Here is an 18265-nt window from a genome sequence, read left to right on the forward strand (position 1 = left end):
CGCTTCAATCAAGAAAATAATCAGCAGATTAATCGACAATGAAAATAATAGTTAGTCGCAGCTCCAGTCATCTGTTCTTTACTGAACAGCATGTAATCATGATGGCATCACTTTCTTCACAAGGTAGGCTACAGTATTCTCTGTATTAGTTCTGTATGCTCTGCTGTGATATAGTGATAGTATATATAGCCTAATTAAACCGTTTTGTATACAACTATAAGCCAGCACTGTATAAAGCAGAAGCCTCGTGTAAAAAGGAACAAATAGGAGCAAAAACAAAACAAAAAACAAAACAAAATTTAAGAATAAAGTCATCATTTTTAGCAAGAAGTTATCATATTATGGAAAAAAACACATTATTTTGGGGAAAAAAAACTACTTCGACAAAGTAAATACCTATTCTGATCATTTATTTATAAATTATTATATATGTTATAAAATTTATAAAAGCAATGTTTTTTACTCACATTTGCTCCAATCTGTCTACTCCAGCTTTAATCGATTAGTTGTTTGGTCCAGAAAATGTCAGAAAATATTGAAAAATGTTGATCATTGTTTCCCAAAACCCAAGATGACGTCTTCAAATCCTCAAACTCAAAGATATTCAGTCATAGAGGAGTAAAGAAATCAGAAAATATTCACATTTAAGAAACTGGAATCAAAAGATTTGGACTTAAAGAAATACTCAAACCAATAAATTCATTATCAAAATAGTTGGCGATTAATTTAATAGTTGACAACTAATCGATTATTCGTTGCAGCTCTACAGATGACACTTGTGGATCTGGAGAGAGAGACAGACAGGAGAGCTGATAAATAAAACCAGAGAGAGCTCATGCTACGACATCATTGCAAGATCAATTACATGGACTGATGAGTTTAACCAGTTACTGTGCTAATTACTGTGTCCATCAGCTGAAGGTGTTGTAGACAGATCCCCGGTGGTCTGTTGCTGCTGGTCTCAGATCAGTTTGTTGTTTTGACACTAACCAATACAACACTAGGTGTCTCTTCTTTTCTATTGTATTCCAGTTTGCTATAAATACACTGTAATGCTTTGCTGTTAATCAGCCACCTGCAGTTGTTAGATGTCCCGCTGAAAAGTGAATGCGGTGAGTCAGCACCCTTGTCAATTTATTTTTGACTTCCTTTATTCCTGCCTCCCTTTCTTCTTTCTCCTGTCAGTTTACTCTGCAGGCTTACCCTACCTGTGTCTGTCTGTATTTCCGTCTGTCTATCGGGGAATGAGTCATCAGACGCATCTCCATTTCCCCCCACTGACAGTCCTCAGTGGTGGCAACACACACACACACACACACACACAGATATACCCGACACAAATCGCATAGTTCGCTCTCTGGTTTCAAATCGCTCTATTCCCCAAAAACCCCTGACTCACAGGAAATCCTTTCAGCCCGATATAGCAGTGATCATCATCTGCCTGCAGCTTCGCCCCGCTTTCTGAATACATAATTCATAGATAGTTTATTTACCGGGTTTAATTGTTGGTTTGCCTGCATCTCGTATTGTGGTGTAAATGTTTTGGCTGTGGGTGACAGGATGGCACTCAGAAACACACACACACACACACTTGCACACCTAGACAAGTGGTGATGCGAGATAGCCCACCTGGCTGGTTGGGAACAAAGAGTAGAGTGACAGTTTGTCAGTACTTTGTCCCAATCCACTGAGTCGCCAAATGAAAACATTAGACTCTCTTGGGGGATTTCAGAGACACATGCACACACACACACACACACATGCATATATGCACGTTTTTGTGAGAGGAAATATGTCAGTAAATATCTTTCTCACACGTGAAATTATTCATTTCTTTTCTCTCCTTTTCAAATGCTCCTTTTCTCCTTGACAGTATTTTCCCTTTTTAATTCTGATTTAAGATTGGAGCCATCTGCAGGACAAAAGGGTAAAGGGACAAGGTTGCAGTTAAACAACAAGCTGGCTTATTTATAAGAAAAGATGGGGGGGAAAAGTCAATCTGCAATTTGCTACAAGTGCCTTGAATTGAAAATATCTGCAACTGGGGTGAGATAGTTAATTAAAACTTGTTTCAAGAATTTTGTGAGGTCATGTGATCTGCCTTATTCAGCTTTGTTTCATAAAACAAGGTAAACAATATTTAAAAAAAGGGATCTTATCATATTTTTAGCAGATATGATGTTTTTACAAAGACTGACCTTTGAAGCTTCAAAATATGTTAAAGCTAGGGTACGTAACATCGGAGAAACTAGCAAGAGTACGCTAGATTTTAAAGATTATCCAACCGAAAACCCAGCCCAGTGTTGCCAACTCTTTTCCAATGGAAGTAGAAGCATTAGCTCCAAAAGTCCCTAAATCTAGTGAGAAAGTCGCCAAGTCGGCAACACTGACAATCTGTGGTTTCACGCCTCCCTCCAAAGCCACTCCCCCGAAATGATCATTATGAACGTAAGCAACGAACACAGCTATTGTTAGTACTCACAGCTGTCGAACTAGCAGCTTGTGGAAGACTCCGGTGACGAACAATGAGTGCGCGGGCAGAGTGCGTGCAGGTAGACAGGAAGGTAGACAGAAAGGCGGGCAGGCAGGTAGCTAGACAGGGATGTATTTAGACAGGACGCCCATCCTATCATTACATTTTCATTCACAGCGACCGTGGCGCCACGCTCCTCGTCTCAGTGTGAAGTCCGAAAGTCAAAATGTATTGAAGAAACACAGATGAAATCATTATTTATATCATTATTATAGCGGCTTGGTCCGAGCCACTTCGTTTGATTTCTCATTTTCATAGTCAGCTGAGAAGAGATATTAGATTAGAAGCACAACGGAGCAGAGGCATTTAATCTTTCGTATAATGTAATAATATTTAAGTTGTCTTCTTGGCAACATATATTACAATATTAGTCTATTTAATATGGTATTAATTAATTAATTAATCAATTTATTTGGCATATTTCCCAACGGATATTTTGGCTGTTGATCATTTAATCTGCCGGACAACACATGATACCGGCTAACGTAATCTGGTCGGGATGTAATGAGAATTTGACCAAATATAACACCCTAGCTTTAATATTCATTATTTAGACTAGCCCAACATCACAGTAGGCCTGCAAAGATTACAAAAGACTTACTGTACTATGTAGCAGAAAAACTAGCCACACTAAAGTAAGAGTTATACAGGCTGGCTGTTGCTTTTTTAAATCAAGGTTCAAGGGTTCATGGTTAATTTATTGTCGTTGTACAACACAGGGTTGCACAATGATATGCAGTTGTAGCCCTTTTATGCTGCACAACAGCATGCAGTTGTACCGACAGAGACCCCGCAGATCCCAGCGGGACGTCAGTTGAGTAGGCAGTCCTTCAAAGTGGCCCAGGACACATTCACGTACACGCTACTAAAAGAATGTGGCCATATGTGGCCCAGACCATCTCTGAATGTGGTCTGAAAGATCCGATCTCAATGCGTCCTCAATGCGTCTTGAGTGCGTTCACACTTGGACTTAGAGCTGTCCACTAGTGATCCGATCACTGATGACGCATGTTAATACCAGGTCTGAACGAGGCCTTTGAGAACCACTGCGCTATGGAAACACAGCAGCACAGCCTGAGTCGTCACAATGCACTAAAGAGATTGAGACTGATGAGGCGTTAATGGCTCATCAGCGCGAACGAAAGGATACAGACGCTCCTTGGCGAGGGATTTGGAGAAAATAGTAAAGATCTTGGCTCTCCTGGTGTTAATTCACTCAAAGGGCATGAAAATCACTAATACACACACACAGAAGCATCCAAATACGTTGCATATTGTTTTCTTAACTCCGATACTAAAACAGTGAAAACATTGCCCGAGTGAACACTTAAGCCCGAAGTTCACAGATGGCTCAGTAGTATTTGCTCATCCTGCTGTGATGTTGTCACACAGCGTTTGGGACTGGGAGCGTCGTATCCTCCTGTGTTCCCTCCTCTCTGGAACAAGAGAAACACACAGCGAAAGAGAGAGAGAGAGAGAGAGAGAGAGAGAGAGAGAGAGAGAGAGAGATGCTAAGTGAAAAGTAGTACAGCTCCAGGCTAGAGTTAGTGAATGAATGAACCATTATAGTACAGCTTTCTGGGGCAGAACGCACACAGGAGAGAAGACAGACAGTCTCTTCATTTAATTCAGTTTCGCTGCGACTCAAGGTAAATTCTGTGTTAATCAGCTTCAGAACGTAGCTCTGTTTTATCCCACGACAGCAACGCAACATGTCAACTATATGTTCAGTCTATCTCGGCAATGTTGGAGTTGTGCATAAAATGTTTAATGTATACATTTTTTTTTTTCTATGGGTGCGTGCCCGTGAAGCATCACAGCCCGAGGCCCCGGGTTGAGTTTGATCTGCTGTGATGTGCCACTTTCTCTCCAGGGCCCCAACTATTCTAGGCTATTCTGGTTCTGCCAATGTGTGTGTGTGTGTGTGTGTGTGTGTGCGTGTGTGTGTGTGTGTGTGTGTGTGTGTGTGTTTTCTTTTTTGCATGCTTGTGTTTATTTCCGACCTATTCACGGCTCCTGTCATCTGAAAATGTTTGCGCATAGTGGTGTTTTTTATCCTTTTCTGGTGTTCTGAAGCATACTTGTATGTTTTTTTGTGAGTGTTTGTGGGTGTGTTAAATATTCTGCGCCTGCAGGCTGGCAACAATTTGACTCTTCCTTCATTGATTCAAGTGTTAAAGGGATAGTTTCAGTGTTTTGAAGTGGGGTTATATGAGGTACTTATTCATAGTCAGTGTATTACCTACAGTAGATGGCGGTCGGCATGCCCCCAGTTTGGAGAAGCAGACAGCAGTACCAGCATGGTAGCAAAGTAATGTTCTGCTGTAGACGGGGGCAGCAGCAAAACTTATTTTAGCCACCTAAAAAAATCCATATCTTTTTAAGTGTACGCTATATTTAAAACATTTTAGCCGTTATATCAATGTCTTCAAAGCTGCCAGACCAGACTCTATACACAAAAACAGTCATTTTACATCGCAGAACATGTTGCTGGTCTACCGCTGCATCGATCTGTTAGTTAGCTTGTGTTATTGTGTGACTTTCGGATCCAAACTAACATGCCGTCTACAGCAGTACATTGCTTTGCTTCCGTGCCGGTGTTCCTGTCTGCTTCTCCAAACTGGGAACATGCCGACCGCTATCTAAGTTACTGTATGTAACGTTAATACACTAACTATAAGGATGTATATATGTATACTGTAGATGTAGCAGTGTGTCATCATGCAGAAACCTACGTCAGGTCACGTGGGAAAAAGGTTTCTGAAGAACTTGGGAAAATAGCATTTTGACGCTAAAAGATACATACTTTGTCCAAAATTCTCTCTGCTTTCTTCAAAGCCGGTAGTCCAGCAACTCCCATGTTCGGCGAGGTAAAATTACTGTTTTTGTCCAAGGAGTCTGGTGGCTTTGCAGAGAGTATGGATGGATATAACAGCTTCAGTTCCCCGTCGGAAAGGACTGTCTGACGGCAAGGTAAAGCAGGGAAAATAGCGCTCACTTAAACTGATACTGCACTAAAATATGTTTTACTGCCGGCCCCCATCCACAGTAGTACATTGCTTTGCTCCCGTGCCGGTACTCCTGTCTGTTTTTCCAAACTGGGAGCGTGCCGACCGTCATCTATTCTTGGTAACACACTGATTATGGATAAATACCTCATACAACCCCACTTCAAAAATCAGAACTATCCCTTTAACTGTCCACTCTATTATGCAGAAAGTGTCACTTGTGTGTATCTGTGTCTATGTGTGTCTGTAGTTACATGTGTGTGCCCCCACTTTGACCTCACACTTGGAGCAAAAGGCTAATGTGAGACAGAAATTTTCTAGGAAAAGACAGAGAGATAGAAGAAGGGACGAAAAGAGCGAAAAAGAGCGAAAGCGTTTTTTATAACAATTATTGTAGAGAGCTGCCAAAAGTGCCACTTTGGCCTTCAAGTGGTGTTTATTCTTTGGCCAGCGATGTGCCGTTAACGTCACTGTGTGATGTTTTGATGAGTAATGGAGCTGAGAAGCACTTTTGCAACCTCATTTCACCATTTCAGTAAATGTGCCTTTCAAGAAAGAGGATGGAGAAACAGTTTAGGAGAACATCAGTGTTGATGGACTCGCATGAAAGCTTCCTGTCAGCTGTTGAATGTGTATTCTTGTGGCTAGAGCTACAGTATAACGATTACATAGTGTATGAGTTGAGCGGATATCCGTGATTATTCAGTGTTTTTACTGCACCATGACGTGGTGCGTAACTCAGCTAGTTGAACTCCAGCTCCATTGTTCACCCTTACTTATGAAGCTCAGACTGAACTTCCACTGTACTGTATTTCATTCATCAAAAGATTTTATTTCTTTACTTTACAATGTCAAGGCAAGTATCACACATTTAGAAAAGTGAACACTGTGTTATATTGTTGTTTTTTCCAAGAGACTATTCCTTTGTCATTGCCCTCGCCTCTATAAAGGCCTCGGCTGACTGCTGACTTTACAACCATAGATTTACTTGGCAAACATTATTTGTTTTTAAAGTCAATATGTTTGCCGAGATTCAGCAGAACAAACACTGATAGAAGGCAAGCTTTGTTCAGAGGGAAAAACACTAGTGTATCAGATTTAGTCTGATGGTTTTACTAAATATTTTATCACTCCTTGCTTCAAGCTTTTTGTCTTTTTATTTCACTATTGTGTATTATTTTCTGTATAAAATCAAGGTGTGGAAGAAGCATTCAGATCATTTACTCAAAGGTGCTCTATATGAGATCCAGAGCATTAATATAGCATCAAACAAGTATCGTCTATGTAAAGATATAAGGAGTAATGTCTACCTGAGCAGAGAATGAAGTCACTCTCCCTCTGTGTGTGTTCTTATCGGAGCTTCTCCGTGCTTTGTTGACATAGCCAGCCCGGCCGCGCGTGACCCGCTGGCTAGCTCACGATCGCCGCTCTGCACTGCTCTCATACGGCGATTACAGCTGATAACACCGTCCCAACTGACGGCGCCGTTGCGTAAGCGTAGCACCCACCTTTCGGTTCCCCCTCAACACTGCTAAGACTGTTAGCTCTGTCAGCACTGTTAGCACCGTTGGCTACGAGCCGCCGGATCAGCCGTCGCCATGTTGAGAGCCGTGCAGAGACAATAGAAATGCTCTCAATCTTGCATTTAGTACCTAACATATGCCGCGTTTTTTGCGCCCTCAAATCCATTGTTGTCAATGTAGGCGCACGGCAGGTGCGCTCAAATGCGGGAGCAACGCCGTTGCGACGTGCAAGCGTTCCCAAGTGCCTATTTTTTAGGGCGCAACAGCTGTGTTCATTTCAGGGCGGCTGAATTTAACTTTTGGAACGCTGCAGCGTGTACCGCATGTCATGTGACGAGGAACAACTAATCATAGCTGGCAGATATCTTTTTTTTTCTTCTTTAAATATCAGTCTGCAGTAAATATATGGAGGAGAAGTTAATCATTTTAGAGCTTTACAACTGCCCCACAGACTATTTTACTGACTTCACCCTGTCTGTCCGAGAACGTCACAACATCCGGTTGAAAGGTCAGCCAAACTGTCACAAAGAAATCGAGCAGTAGAGTTATTGTGGGGGTTTTACGGTGCTGGAAATCCATTTATCTTTGTTTTGACTTTGTTTAGTTTAGTCAGTGAGGCTTTTATTGCTAATTTACCGCAACTTCATTATCGTCATTGCAGCGTGCAGGTTTTGGTTGCTTAGTAACGTCAGGCGCAACAGGAGCGCAACCTCCCAAGCAAGTATGAAGAAGCAAATGTATTCAAGTACAGTATAAACACTTAAGTGGTGACATCTCCTGTTGCACTTCTCCTCTAGTCTTTTTATAACTTAATACTTAACACTTGTTTTTTGACCCGGTTGATCAGTTTAACCCTTTCAGTTCATTACATAAGCAGTAGAATCTATCTGATAAGTGAAGTCATCTGGTTTACTAGTTATTAAAGAAGCATCATGTCTACAGGCGTTGTTATCGCTGGTGTCCCACTTTCTAATTATAATATATATTAAAAAAAACACATACACACACATCTGACAGCTCGCTCAGCCGTAACGTTAGATGTCTTATCGGCCAATTAACCCACAGGGTGACCTAAGCAAGGTTATGTCATCTCTGATCATATTTATCGTGGCACAATGCTACTGTACGTGCACAACAGCATTATGTATGTTAATGTTGTGACAGTGCATGTGTGGAGCAAGAGACAGAGAGAGACACTGAGATAAGAGAGTAAAAAAAAATTGTAGAAGAAAATTGTTAAAGAGAGGGAGGATTTCAAAGAGAGAGAGAAAATAACCTTTGAAATAATTCTCTCTTCAGTTTCCCCATTTTTCAAACACTGGGTTTATCCCATTGGCCCATTATGAAACTCAGAGACAAAAGCTTTCTAATCCTGGCTCTTCTGCACTGCCTTTGATGGCTGGGTGTGTATGCAAGTCAATGAATGTGTGTGTGTGTTTGACTACTATATGAGTGTGTGTGTGTGTGTGTGTGTGTGTGCGCGTGTGTGTGTGTGCGCGTGTGTGCTCTAAGCTGCATATTGAGTTGTCCTAGGGCACTCAGTTGTGTTCATGTGTGTTTGTATCTGTTGTGCGTGCATGTGTTTATGTTAGATTAGACTGAACTGAGATCATCTCCATGGGGACGCGGGGCTGTTGCTGCATCAAGAATAAGATACATCAAAGAGAAATGGACGCTACATACGAGCAGAGCAAACAGGGCTTCTATATGCAGCACAAAACTTCTCACAGCTGTCAGAAAAAATTAGGGGCTGTCAATCGATTCAAATATTTATTTATTTATTTAATCACACATTTTTTATCCGTTCAAAATGTACCTTAAAGGGAGATTTGACAAGTATTTAATACTCTTATCAACATGGGAGTGGGCAAATATGCTTGCTTTATTTAAATGTATGTATATATTTATTATTGGAAATCAATTAACAACACAAAACAATGACAGATATTGTCCAGAAACCCTCACAGGCACTGCATTTAGCATAAAACAATATGCTCAAATCATAACATGTCAAAGTCAAGCCCAACAGGCAACAACAGCTGTCAGTGTGTCAGTGTGCTGACTTGACTAAGACTTGCCCCCAAACTGCATGTGATTATCATAAAGTGGACATGTCTGTAAAGGGGAGACTCGTGGGTACCCATAGAACACATTTTCACTCAGATATCTGGAGGTCAGCGGTCAAGGGACCCCTTTGAAAATGAACATGACAGTTTTTCCTCACCAAAATTTAGCGTGAGTTTGGAGCGTTAGTTAGCCTCCTTCATGACAAGCTAGTATAACATGGTTGGTATCAATGGATTCTTTAGGTTTTTTAGTTTTATATGATACCAGTATCTTCACTCTAGCTTTAAAACTGATCCCGCTACAACCTAAAAATCACAAGTTGTGTTAATACGTTAAATAAAATTAGTGGCGTTAAAACAAATTTGCATCAACGCGTTATTATCGCGTTAACTTTGACAGCCCTAAAAAAAAAAATCTAATCAAAATGTGCAAAAGAGTGGATTTAAAAGTAGGAACTTAATGTGGAGAATGTATGAAACCTAGTAGAGCACAGTGAAGCTAATTAATAGCAACATTAATATCCAGAAAGTACCATCTCCTTCTTTCTCTCCGGGTTTATAGTCGACAATGTTAAATCACATGAGGGAATAAAACTTTGCCCCGAACAAAAAAGGGGGAGAAAAAAAAAAGATCCGGCCCCAGTTCCAGTTGTTCCCTAGAAACCACCGCTGTCAAGGAAACGTGATATTCCGTTGCTGTTGGCGACAGATAATCTACATCGATAAGCCCCCCCCCCTCTTCTCCATCTCTCTCTCTCTGATCCCTCGCTCACCGTGACTTCATTCTCTCACATCGCATCTTTCTCACGTTAATCATCTGTGTTTCTTCTTTCCCACACACACCCTTACACACACGTATAGGGTTAGTGAGCTTAGTGTGTGTGTGTGTGTGTGTGTGTGTGTGTGTCTATGTCTATGCCTAAAGCCTGCCTTTAGGCAAAAGTACTGGTAGACCCTGGTTACCAAACCAAAGCAGCTGGGGCAGTGAGAGGAAAGGATTCATCCCAGCAGGAGGAAGCTCTTACAGTGCGTCCAAGATGCTGCTTCTGTTAATCAGCTTCCTGACAATGCATACAAATGGTCTCCTATGTGTCATATGTGCCAACTCTCAATAGAATTTGATGAAGAAGACTTGGACATATTTCTGCCTCAAAGCTCATGATTGTTAATTAAGTCTTTATTGATCCCCAGAGGGGAAGTTCAAGTGTTGCAGCAGCAACACTGGCAGACAGTAAATACAAAGTTGAATTGTGAGGGTTTCTGGACAATATTCGTCATTGTTTTGTGTTGTTAATTGATTTCCAGTCATAAATATATATATAGATTTGCATAAAGCAAGCATATTTGCCCACAACTGTTGATAAGAGTATTAAATACTTGACAAATCTCCCTTTAAGGTACATTTTGAACAGATAAAAAATGCAGGATTAATTTGCAATTAATCACGATTAAATATTTTAATCGATTGACATCCCGAATAAATATACAAATCTGTGTAATTAAACACATTTTATTTGAATTAAATATAATGTGCCTTTCTTTGTTTTCTCTTTCTTTTGATTCATCTCCAACCTCGATTTCTGTCTCTCTTTCTTTCTCTCTGGTGAGCATTTTAAATCAGCGTTACAGTGGAGAGACGAGCTGTCTGGTAACGGGTTTCAGCTACACACACACACACACACTCACGCTGGCATACGCACAAATCTGTCTCTGCACACATCTCACAACAGGCTGTATTTTTCTCTCTGTGTGTGTCTCCGTAGGGAGTTTGGCTGGAGGGATCCAGAGCTGCCGGAGGTGATCCAGATGTTGCAGCATCAGTTCCCATCAGTCCAGTCCAACGCTGCTGCCTACCTCCAGCACCTCTGCTTTGGAGACAACAAGATCAAATCTGAGGTATTGATCTCTGAGGACACCAAGAGAGCGAGAGAGAGAGGGCTTACAGACAGACGGTTGAATTCCAAAACTCTGCTTGGCCTTAACTCACCCTGTCGCTTATATATACAAACAGACACACATGCAGGCATACTTTATTCAGAGTTGGTGGCTTCCAGTCAAGAGTTTAATCAGAACACACACAAAAACATACTCTCCGACTATTTCCTCTAGTACGCTAGATAGGAATGCAGATACTGCCTTTTTTGATTTCTCTGCTGAAGTTTTGAAAGTTCAACTGAACATTGTTCTTGGAAAGGTACACTGCTGTTGAGGTTTTCAAGTGGGATTTTTCGGTGCTTCGAGTACCACAGGCGGGATTCCAGGGGGGGACAAGGGTGCTTAACAACGAGCGAGTGGGTGGGTTTGTGTGCTGGCCTTGAAATGTTTTTTTGATGGTCCTGCAACAGACCAATGGAGAAATAATACAACAACATTTTCACAGTGCTTTTTATGCCGTCGTGTCCGCGAGCCAGTCCGGGTCGCAATCACATAATGACAAAGAATTTGTGGGTGCACACACACGATTGCGAGGACTGAAGAACCACGCAGCAGGTCTTTCTCATTATTTATCTGCCACATAAATCCAGCAATGTACGCATAAATGCCAAAAATATATACATTTAAAAAACCTTGATTAACCAGCATTTGGCAGAGATCAAGAAGGCTTTATGCCTCGTTTCTCTGTGTACTTATGAGTCACCAGGAAGTTCATTCATTCCTACGGAAACCTCTGTGATCTTCGATGTGTTTGTGAAACTCCTCCTTTCGTTTTTTTTTTTTTTTTCGGTACGTAAATTTGCCCGCAGTACGTTGAAAAAAAATGACTTTTGCGGCAGATTACGGACAGACCGTATGCACTGTTTAGTCAGGCAAACTTGTATTCTCTCCTCTCCAAGTTTAATGTCAGCAAATAACAGTAACGTTAAGTTGCTGTGCATCTCTCTCTCCGGTCTGTCAAAAGTGAGGGTGAAATACAATTATTTAATACGTTTGATAAACGGCAACTGGCAGCGGTGTTTATAGACTCAACTCAGACAAGAAGATAACCGCGCCACACGTGAACACGCGTTCGTATGCACATGCACAAAATGAAACTCACGCTTTCCAGCAGCAACCTTAGCACACATCTTTTTAAACCAAGACAGTAATCATCTAGTCTCTCAGTCAAGGTTCAGTCACAACTCTGGACTAATGCAAGACGGATTGACTATTGATTAAATATTGAATTTAAAATGTTGATTAGCTGGGCATACTGTACAATATGGATGCACATCTCTCAACAAATAATAACCATCAAGTATTCAGCCAAGCCATAGTATTAATAGTATTTTATATTTGAACATGTATCAAAGGGAATCTGGAGGAGCCAGTTTGAGTGGGCCATATACCGCTGATTAAATTAATAATAACATTGTTATCTATAATTTACAGCTGCTAAACAGCCATAGCCTATAGGCTTATGTTTACATTGTATAGCCAAAGCTATTTGTATAATATTATGAGGACTGGACTAATTACCAGGCAGCAGAGCCAAAACTCCACATTTTATATTTTCTACAATTTCCTATTTACGTTAATGTTAATATTCACTTATCTTAAGATTCTATAGAAAATATTCTATTCAATACATTTTATTTAGACCTCATTCTGTTCTGTATGCCGACAGATGGAGCAAAACTGTTTTAAAAGAGGATTGTAGCGGGAGCACTGGGTCAAGACCGGGTCAGTACGCAACCGTACGCGACTATTAGCTAATGTTGGAGTGAATTGTCTGTAGCCCCGTCACTGAGGAAGTCTCTCTCAGTTTACCTGTACGTGTTTAGTAGGAGAGAGAGAGCATTTAACACGTCTGTATTGAGGGGAAACTCAGCTGTCTGAGCTCCGCCAAACTCCACATTAGACGGCATTAACTCCTCATTAGGCACACTTAACCCAACTCTGAGTGCAGCCTTGTTTCCTGCAGTCTATCCTTCTGTCCTTTCGAGCCGTCGTCACTCAGCGTCTCTGTTCCGTTCGTCTCTTCAATGTCAACTCAATTCAGCTCAATTCCGCGTTATTAATCCCCATGGAGACGATGGATTTGAGAGCAAACAAAGTTCTTTAAACAGCAATCAGCCAACAGGCATAAATGATAGAGTGAGAGAGAGAGAGAGACGGATGGAAGAGAAAGACGACTGATGTTGATATTGTGTTGAAGAATAAAGTATGTTCGGTGTATTAGAGCAAGGCTGCCAGAACTACAACACACAGGCCAGATAGTGGTTTGCCCTTGAGAGAGAGATGCCTGAATGGTGAAATAATAGACAGGATGTTGAGGGATATGTATCCAGTATGGCCCACTGCCTGTTCAGTCTCCTAGCACCGGATGCACCGGAAAGAATATTTTATTGTGTGCTTGATTTATTCTGTTAGTTGTTATATCCCTGCTTCTGTGTCAGTAAAGCAAGACTAGACGATACTAGATAAGACAATTAACTGACAATAAATCGATTCATTGTTTTTATACATTTCTGTTCTGTTTTTTCTCCTCTTATTAAGTCACTCCCTTTGGGTTTTCCAGACAAAATACACAGTTGGAAGACAATCCCTTGGACTATTGGATCTTGTGATGAGCATTTTTTCCGTCATTTTACAGATAAACAATACTTCTGATTAACCCAAAACGATGATAACTAATTAATAGATTAATCAATATTAAAATAGTCATTATTTGCGGCCCTTTGCTAAGACAAATTCCTCTTCATTTGTTTCCTTGTCAAGTGAGATAAAGCAGTCATTATTCTGCTGATTGTAATGTTTAGATTTAATTAGTGCAGTCCCCGTTTGCAGCGCGTCCCCCCTCGGAGCGAGCCGATTGCTTGCAGCGTTCTCGAGAAGCGCTCATTGATCATTGACTCCAAGGAAGTGAAGAAAGGTTATCTAATATGTTATATAATCTTTCCACATAGCTCTGTGTACATATGCGAGTCATCCAGAAGTTCATTCAGTCCTATGGGAACCTCCCTGATCTCCTAATAACGGACACAAAACAAAACCTGCAGCAAAGGTGAACTGCAGTCAATGAGCCGCCGTCTGAAGCCTCGCCTCCCGCTGCTGAACAGAGCGCTGTTCGCTTGTTTATTCAGTTCATTAATATTAAATGTGTCAAGCGTCCAAATTGCTCCAACTTTGACACTGCACATCCTTTGGTCCCCAACAATACACCCGACAGGTGTGAAGTAGATCGGATGGACGGTTCTTGAGATATGTGAAGGACACACACACATACACACATAGGCCTACATACAGACAGACAGAGATTTATTGCTTCATAGTTAGATTGCAGATTGATTTTTTTTTTAACATAACCCAGTCATTGCAGGGTCTGTTACTTGAGGATCTAACATTTAGTTTCTAAATAATCAGTTTCCAGTTTGATCTTGTCATCCAAAGTGAATCAGCTGGCTTCATGCTGGCGTACCTTTATCTGGAGCACAAAAGACAATGCACAACCGCCTTGCCTCCGTGCAGTCTCACTTCACTAAAACGTCTCTTGTTTTTATAGAAAGCAGGCAGTCTGCCCTACATTTTCTCTTTGTCTAGACGGAGGAAAGCAGGGAGGGCTGCAGACAACTTAGAGGGGTGGTGGGACAGAAAGTGAAGTGGCTGGCATTTAAATATATCTTGCATCATCTGTTTATCTACAAGTGTTGAAACAGTAGAAATTAATATTTACATTATAACATTCTCTCCATCCACAGCATCAAAAGTGGGAAAATATTTCCTCTAGTTGACGTGAACAAGCTCTATTGTTTATACACCAACCTTTATTGTTATATTGTGGGGGAAATTTGACACAACTATACAGAAACTCCTCCATTAATTGTGAATTTCTAGCTGCTGTCCCCCTTAATTCCGTCCTCCCTCCTCCGTCTTCAGATCCGGCGGCAGGGCGGCATCCAGCTGCTGGTGGACTTGTTGGACCACCGGATGACCGACGTGCACCGCAGCGCCTGCGGAGCCCTGAGGAACCTGGTGTACGGCAAAGCCAACGATGACAACAAGATCGCCCTGAAGAACTGCGGAGGCATACCAGCTCTGGTGCGACTGCTCCGGAAGACCACCGACGTGGAGATCCGAGAGCTGCTCACAGGTAAAAAACTATTTACAAACTCTTTGATGTTACTGAATGTTGCAGCGGGGATCGAGATCACAGTATTTCCCTGGAATTTTTTCCACATTCTCCTGCCTTTTCCTGGGAAAACTACCTCAGGGAAGCAGGAATTATTACCTCCGCCAAGGCGGAAGGCCTAGGAAGGAGGTTATATTTTCTCCGGCGTTGGTTTGTTTGTTGGTTTGTTGGTTTATCTGTTATTAGGATTACTCCAAAAGTCCATGATGGATTTGAATGACATTTTTTGGAGGGGGCACAATGAACAATCCATCTGGACCATGAACCGGATTCAGGAATTTTTTTAAGGATTCCGATCAGCCAGAACATTAAGACCTCTGGGTATGACACATGCACAGTGTAACTGATGACACGTTGATGACGCATGACCCCGCCTCTTTCCTTCAGAGAGAGAGACAGAGAGAGAGCGGGGGTGGCAGGGTTGGGGGGGACAACTTTAGATTACAGTTGAGTTCAAGCAAAGCTCACTTGGTGATTGTTGGAAACAGTAACGACGACGGTTTAGGTGAGTTTTATTTTGTTTCTGTCCCGTTTGAATGAAGTGTTTTACAATGCTCTGCTACGTACAGCGGATCTCAACATAAACAAAAATACACATGATGATGGCGCCAGCTGAACGGAGAGGGGGGGTAATCATACTCGGGCACCTTGGCGGAGGTCTGCGCTCTCCGAGTGCCATTCAAGTTCTAGCATGTGTTTGCTTGTGTGTTCACATACTGAAGATTTTCATATGAACTGAAACAAAGACACCTTTTCCCAAACCTCATTACAGTAACACAAAAAAATACTGCACGTAACCCTGCACGTACATTCATGTGTACAAATGCACAGGTATGAACCACTTACATCCATATGCACGTACATACATACACACATATGTTGCCTCTTGTGTAGAACCCCACACACACTCAGATGCTCAGGAACATTCACTGAGTATCTGGCGATACAACACACAAAACACACTGTACACTGTACTGCACTCTCCCAGTTACACTTGAGCACAAATACAGAGATGTACACACACACACACACACACACACACACACACACAGTGGAGAGACTTGTTTACCACCTGCCTGCTTCCCAGCACTCATCAAGTACTGTTGACTTGTCAAACTGAGATTCTGTGTGAAAGGGCTGCACCGTACTTGTATCCACAGCAGGTTTGTGTTGCCTGTCAGTAAACACAAATATCATCTACATTGTAAAAAGGGTATCCAGGATTGATTAATTTTAAGGTACTAAACCCACTGAGGTCTTGGTTGTAAACTCACCACCAACAGGATTAAAGGCTTACCAGTGGTGCCTCCACTAGTGTTTTTTTTTTTTTTTTTTTTTTTACAGCTTTTACTTTATATATCCTGGCAATCCCTTTCTAATTGTCATTCACACGGACGGCCACGGTAATAGGACTTTTACCTCTGGAGGGGGGATGGAGAGACGACAGAGCTAAAAGTGGAATACCACTCCATTTTCAAAACTGATCTACATCCAGGATCCTCTGGGAGTTTATTCCAATCCCGGAGCCAAATGAGAAAAATGGATTGCTCTTCCCGGCTACCCACGCTCATGAAAACATCTCTGCTGTAGGCCTGTCAGGAGCATGGTATTTCAAGACATGTCAGAACGCAAGATTTTACTTATTTCTGCTTTGCAGAACAGTTTAATCTGTTTGTTTTAGGGTGATATAAGGACAAAGTGAAGCAGAGCGCTTACGTACTAGACAGTGGTCAGTATAGGTGGGGACAGTATGATTGTAGAGCCGGCTATGATTTGGCATAAGGACTGAACAGACCACGTTGGACCCAGTCTGTTCCATTTTGGGCCAGTTGGTGCTGACAGTCGGTAGTTAAAACACACAGTGTAAGTTGTTTAATCATTTTAATCATTCAAACTTGAAATTGCCGCAGCGCTGGCAACACCCGTGGCCGGAGGCATTATGATTTTGGGTTGTCCGTCCGTCCGTCCGGACCATACTTGTGAACGCTTCTTTTGGAACACCTTGAGGGACTTTCTTCAAATTTGGCACAAACGTTCACCTGGACTCAAGGATAAACTGCGGGGAGCTCACCCGGTAGAGCGGGTGTCCCATGTACCAAGGCTGAGTCCTTACCGCAGCGGCCCGGGATTTGAATCCGACCCGCGGATGAACTGATCAGATTGGTGGTCAAAGATCAAGGTCACTGTGACCTCACATCCGTCACATTCTTGTGAAATCACAGGGAACGCCTTGAGCAAATTACTTCAAATTTGGCACAAACGTCCACTTGGAATCAAGGATGAACTGATCAGATGTTGGTGGTCAAAGGCCAAGGTCACTGTGACCTCACCATATCGGCCATATCGGGGCGGCAGTAGCTCAGTCAGTAGGGACTTGGCATACTGTCCGTGGACTGGTAGCTGGAGAGGTGCCGGTTCACCTCCTGGGCACTGCCGGGCTGCCTTTGAGCAAGGCACCGGATCCCCAAACTGCTCCCCGGGCGCTGTATAGTAGCTGCCCACTGCGCCTAATACTAGGATGGGTTAAATGCAGAGAGTAAATTTCACTGCGTGCTGTGCTGTGTACAATGTACAGTGTGACAATAAAAGCTGATTTACATTTACATTTTACATTTACATAACTCAAGAATTTGTATGCTAATTATGACAATTTCACAGAAACGTCTAATAGGATAAAATTAAGTGATGACAACCACGAGGCGGTAATTCTAGATTACCGTGGAAACAGGAAAGTCCTTTATGAACAGATGGAGTTCATTGATCTGTTGATATGCAAGCTCAGTAGCTGAGCTACTTCTCATCTGCGGACAGGAAGTCCTAAAATGCCTCTACTGGGAATGCATGTTAACAATGCATCTCCATGACAACCAGACAATCTGTAGAACGTTTGATAACGTTGAAAGCTCCAGAAAAAGCTACTAGGTGGACCTTGAGGAATTGCTTTGTCAAACTATTTTAAACATTTGTGCTTCAGGAATTGGGGCCGGAGAAACCCAAACAAAGAGGAAAGGGATAATTTGCGTGGT

The 18265-nt window shown here is 42.0% G+C and overlaps 1 protein-coding gene across 8 annotated transcripts in view; it reads left to right on the forward strand.

Annotated features, from left to right (window-relative positions):
- Positions 1 to 18265, forward strand: part of ctnnd2b (catenin (cadherin-associated protein), delta 2b) — a 180712-nt gene that overhangs the window by 118167 nt on the left and 44280 nt on the right. For all 8 annotated transcript variants that reach the window (XM_037787547.1, XM_037787550.1, XM_037787553.1 and 5 more), the window contains 2 exons: positions 10894 to 11026; positions 14987 to 15200. In XM_037787547.1, the coding sequence (XP_037643475.1) occupies positions 10894 to 11026; positions 14987 to 15200 (347 nt within the window). The remainder of the gene's footprint in view (positions 1 to 10893; positions 11027 to 14986; positions 15201 to 18265) is intronic.

This window comes from Sebastes umbrosus, chromosome 12 (assembly GCF_015220745.1).
Source record: "Sebastes umbrosus isolate fSebUmb1 chromosome 12, fSebUmb1.pri, whole genome shotgun sequence".
In the NCBI taxonomy this organism is placed as follows: Eukaryota; Metazoa; Chordata; class Actinopteri; order Perciformes; family Sebastidae; genus Sebastes; species Sebastes umbrosus.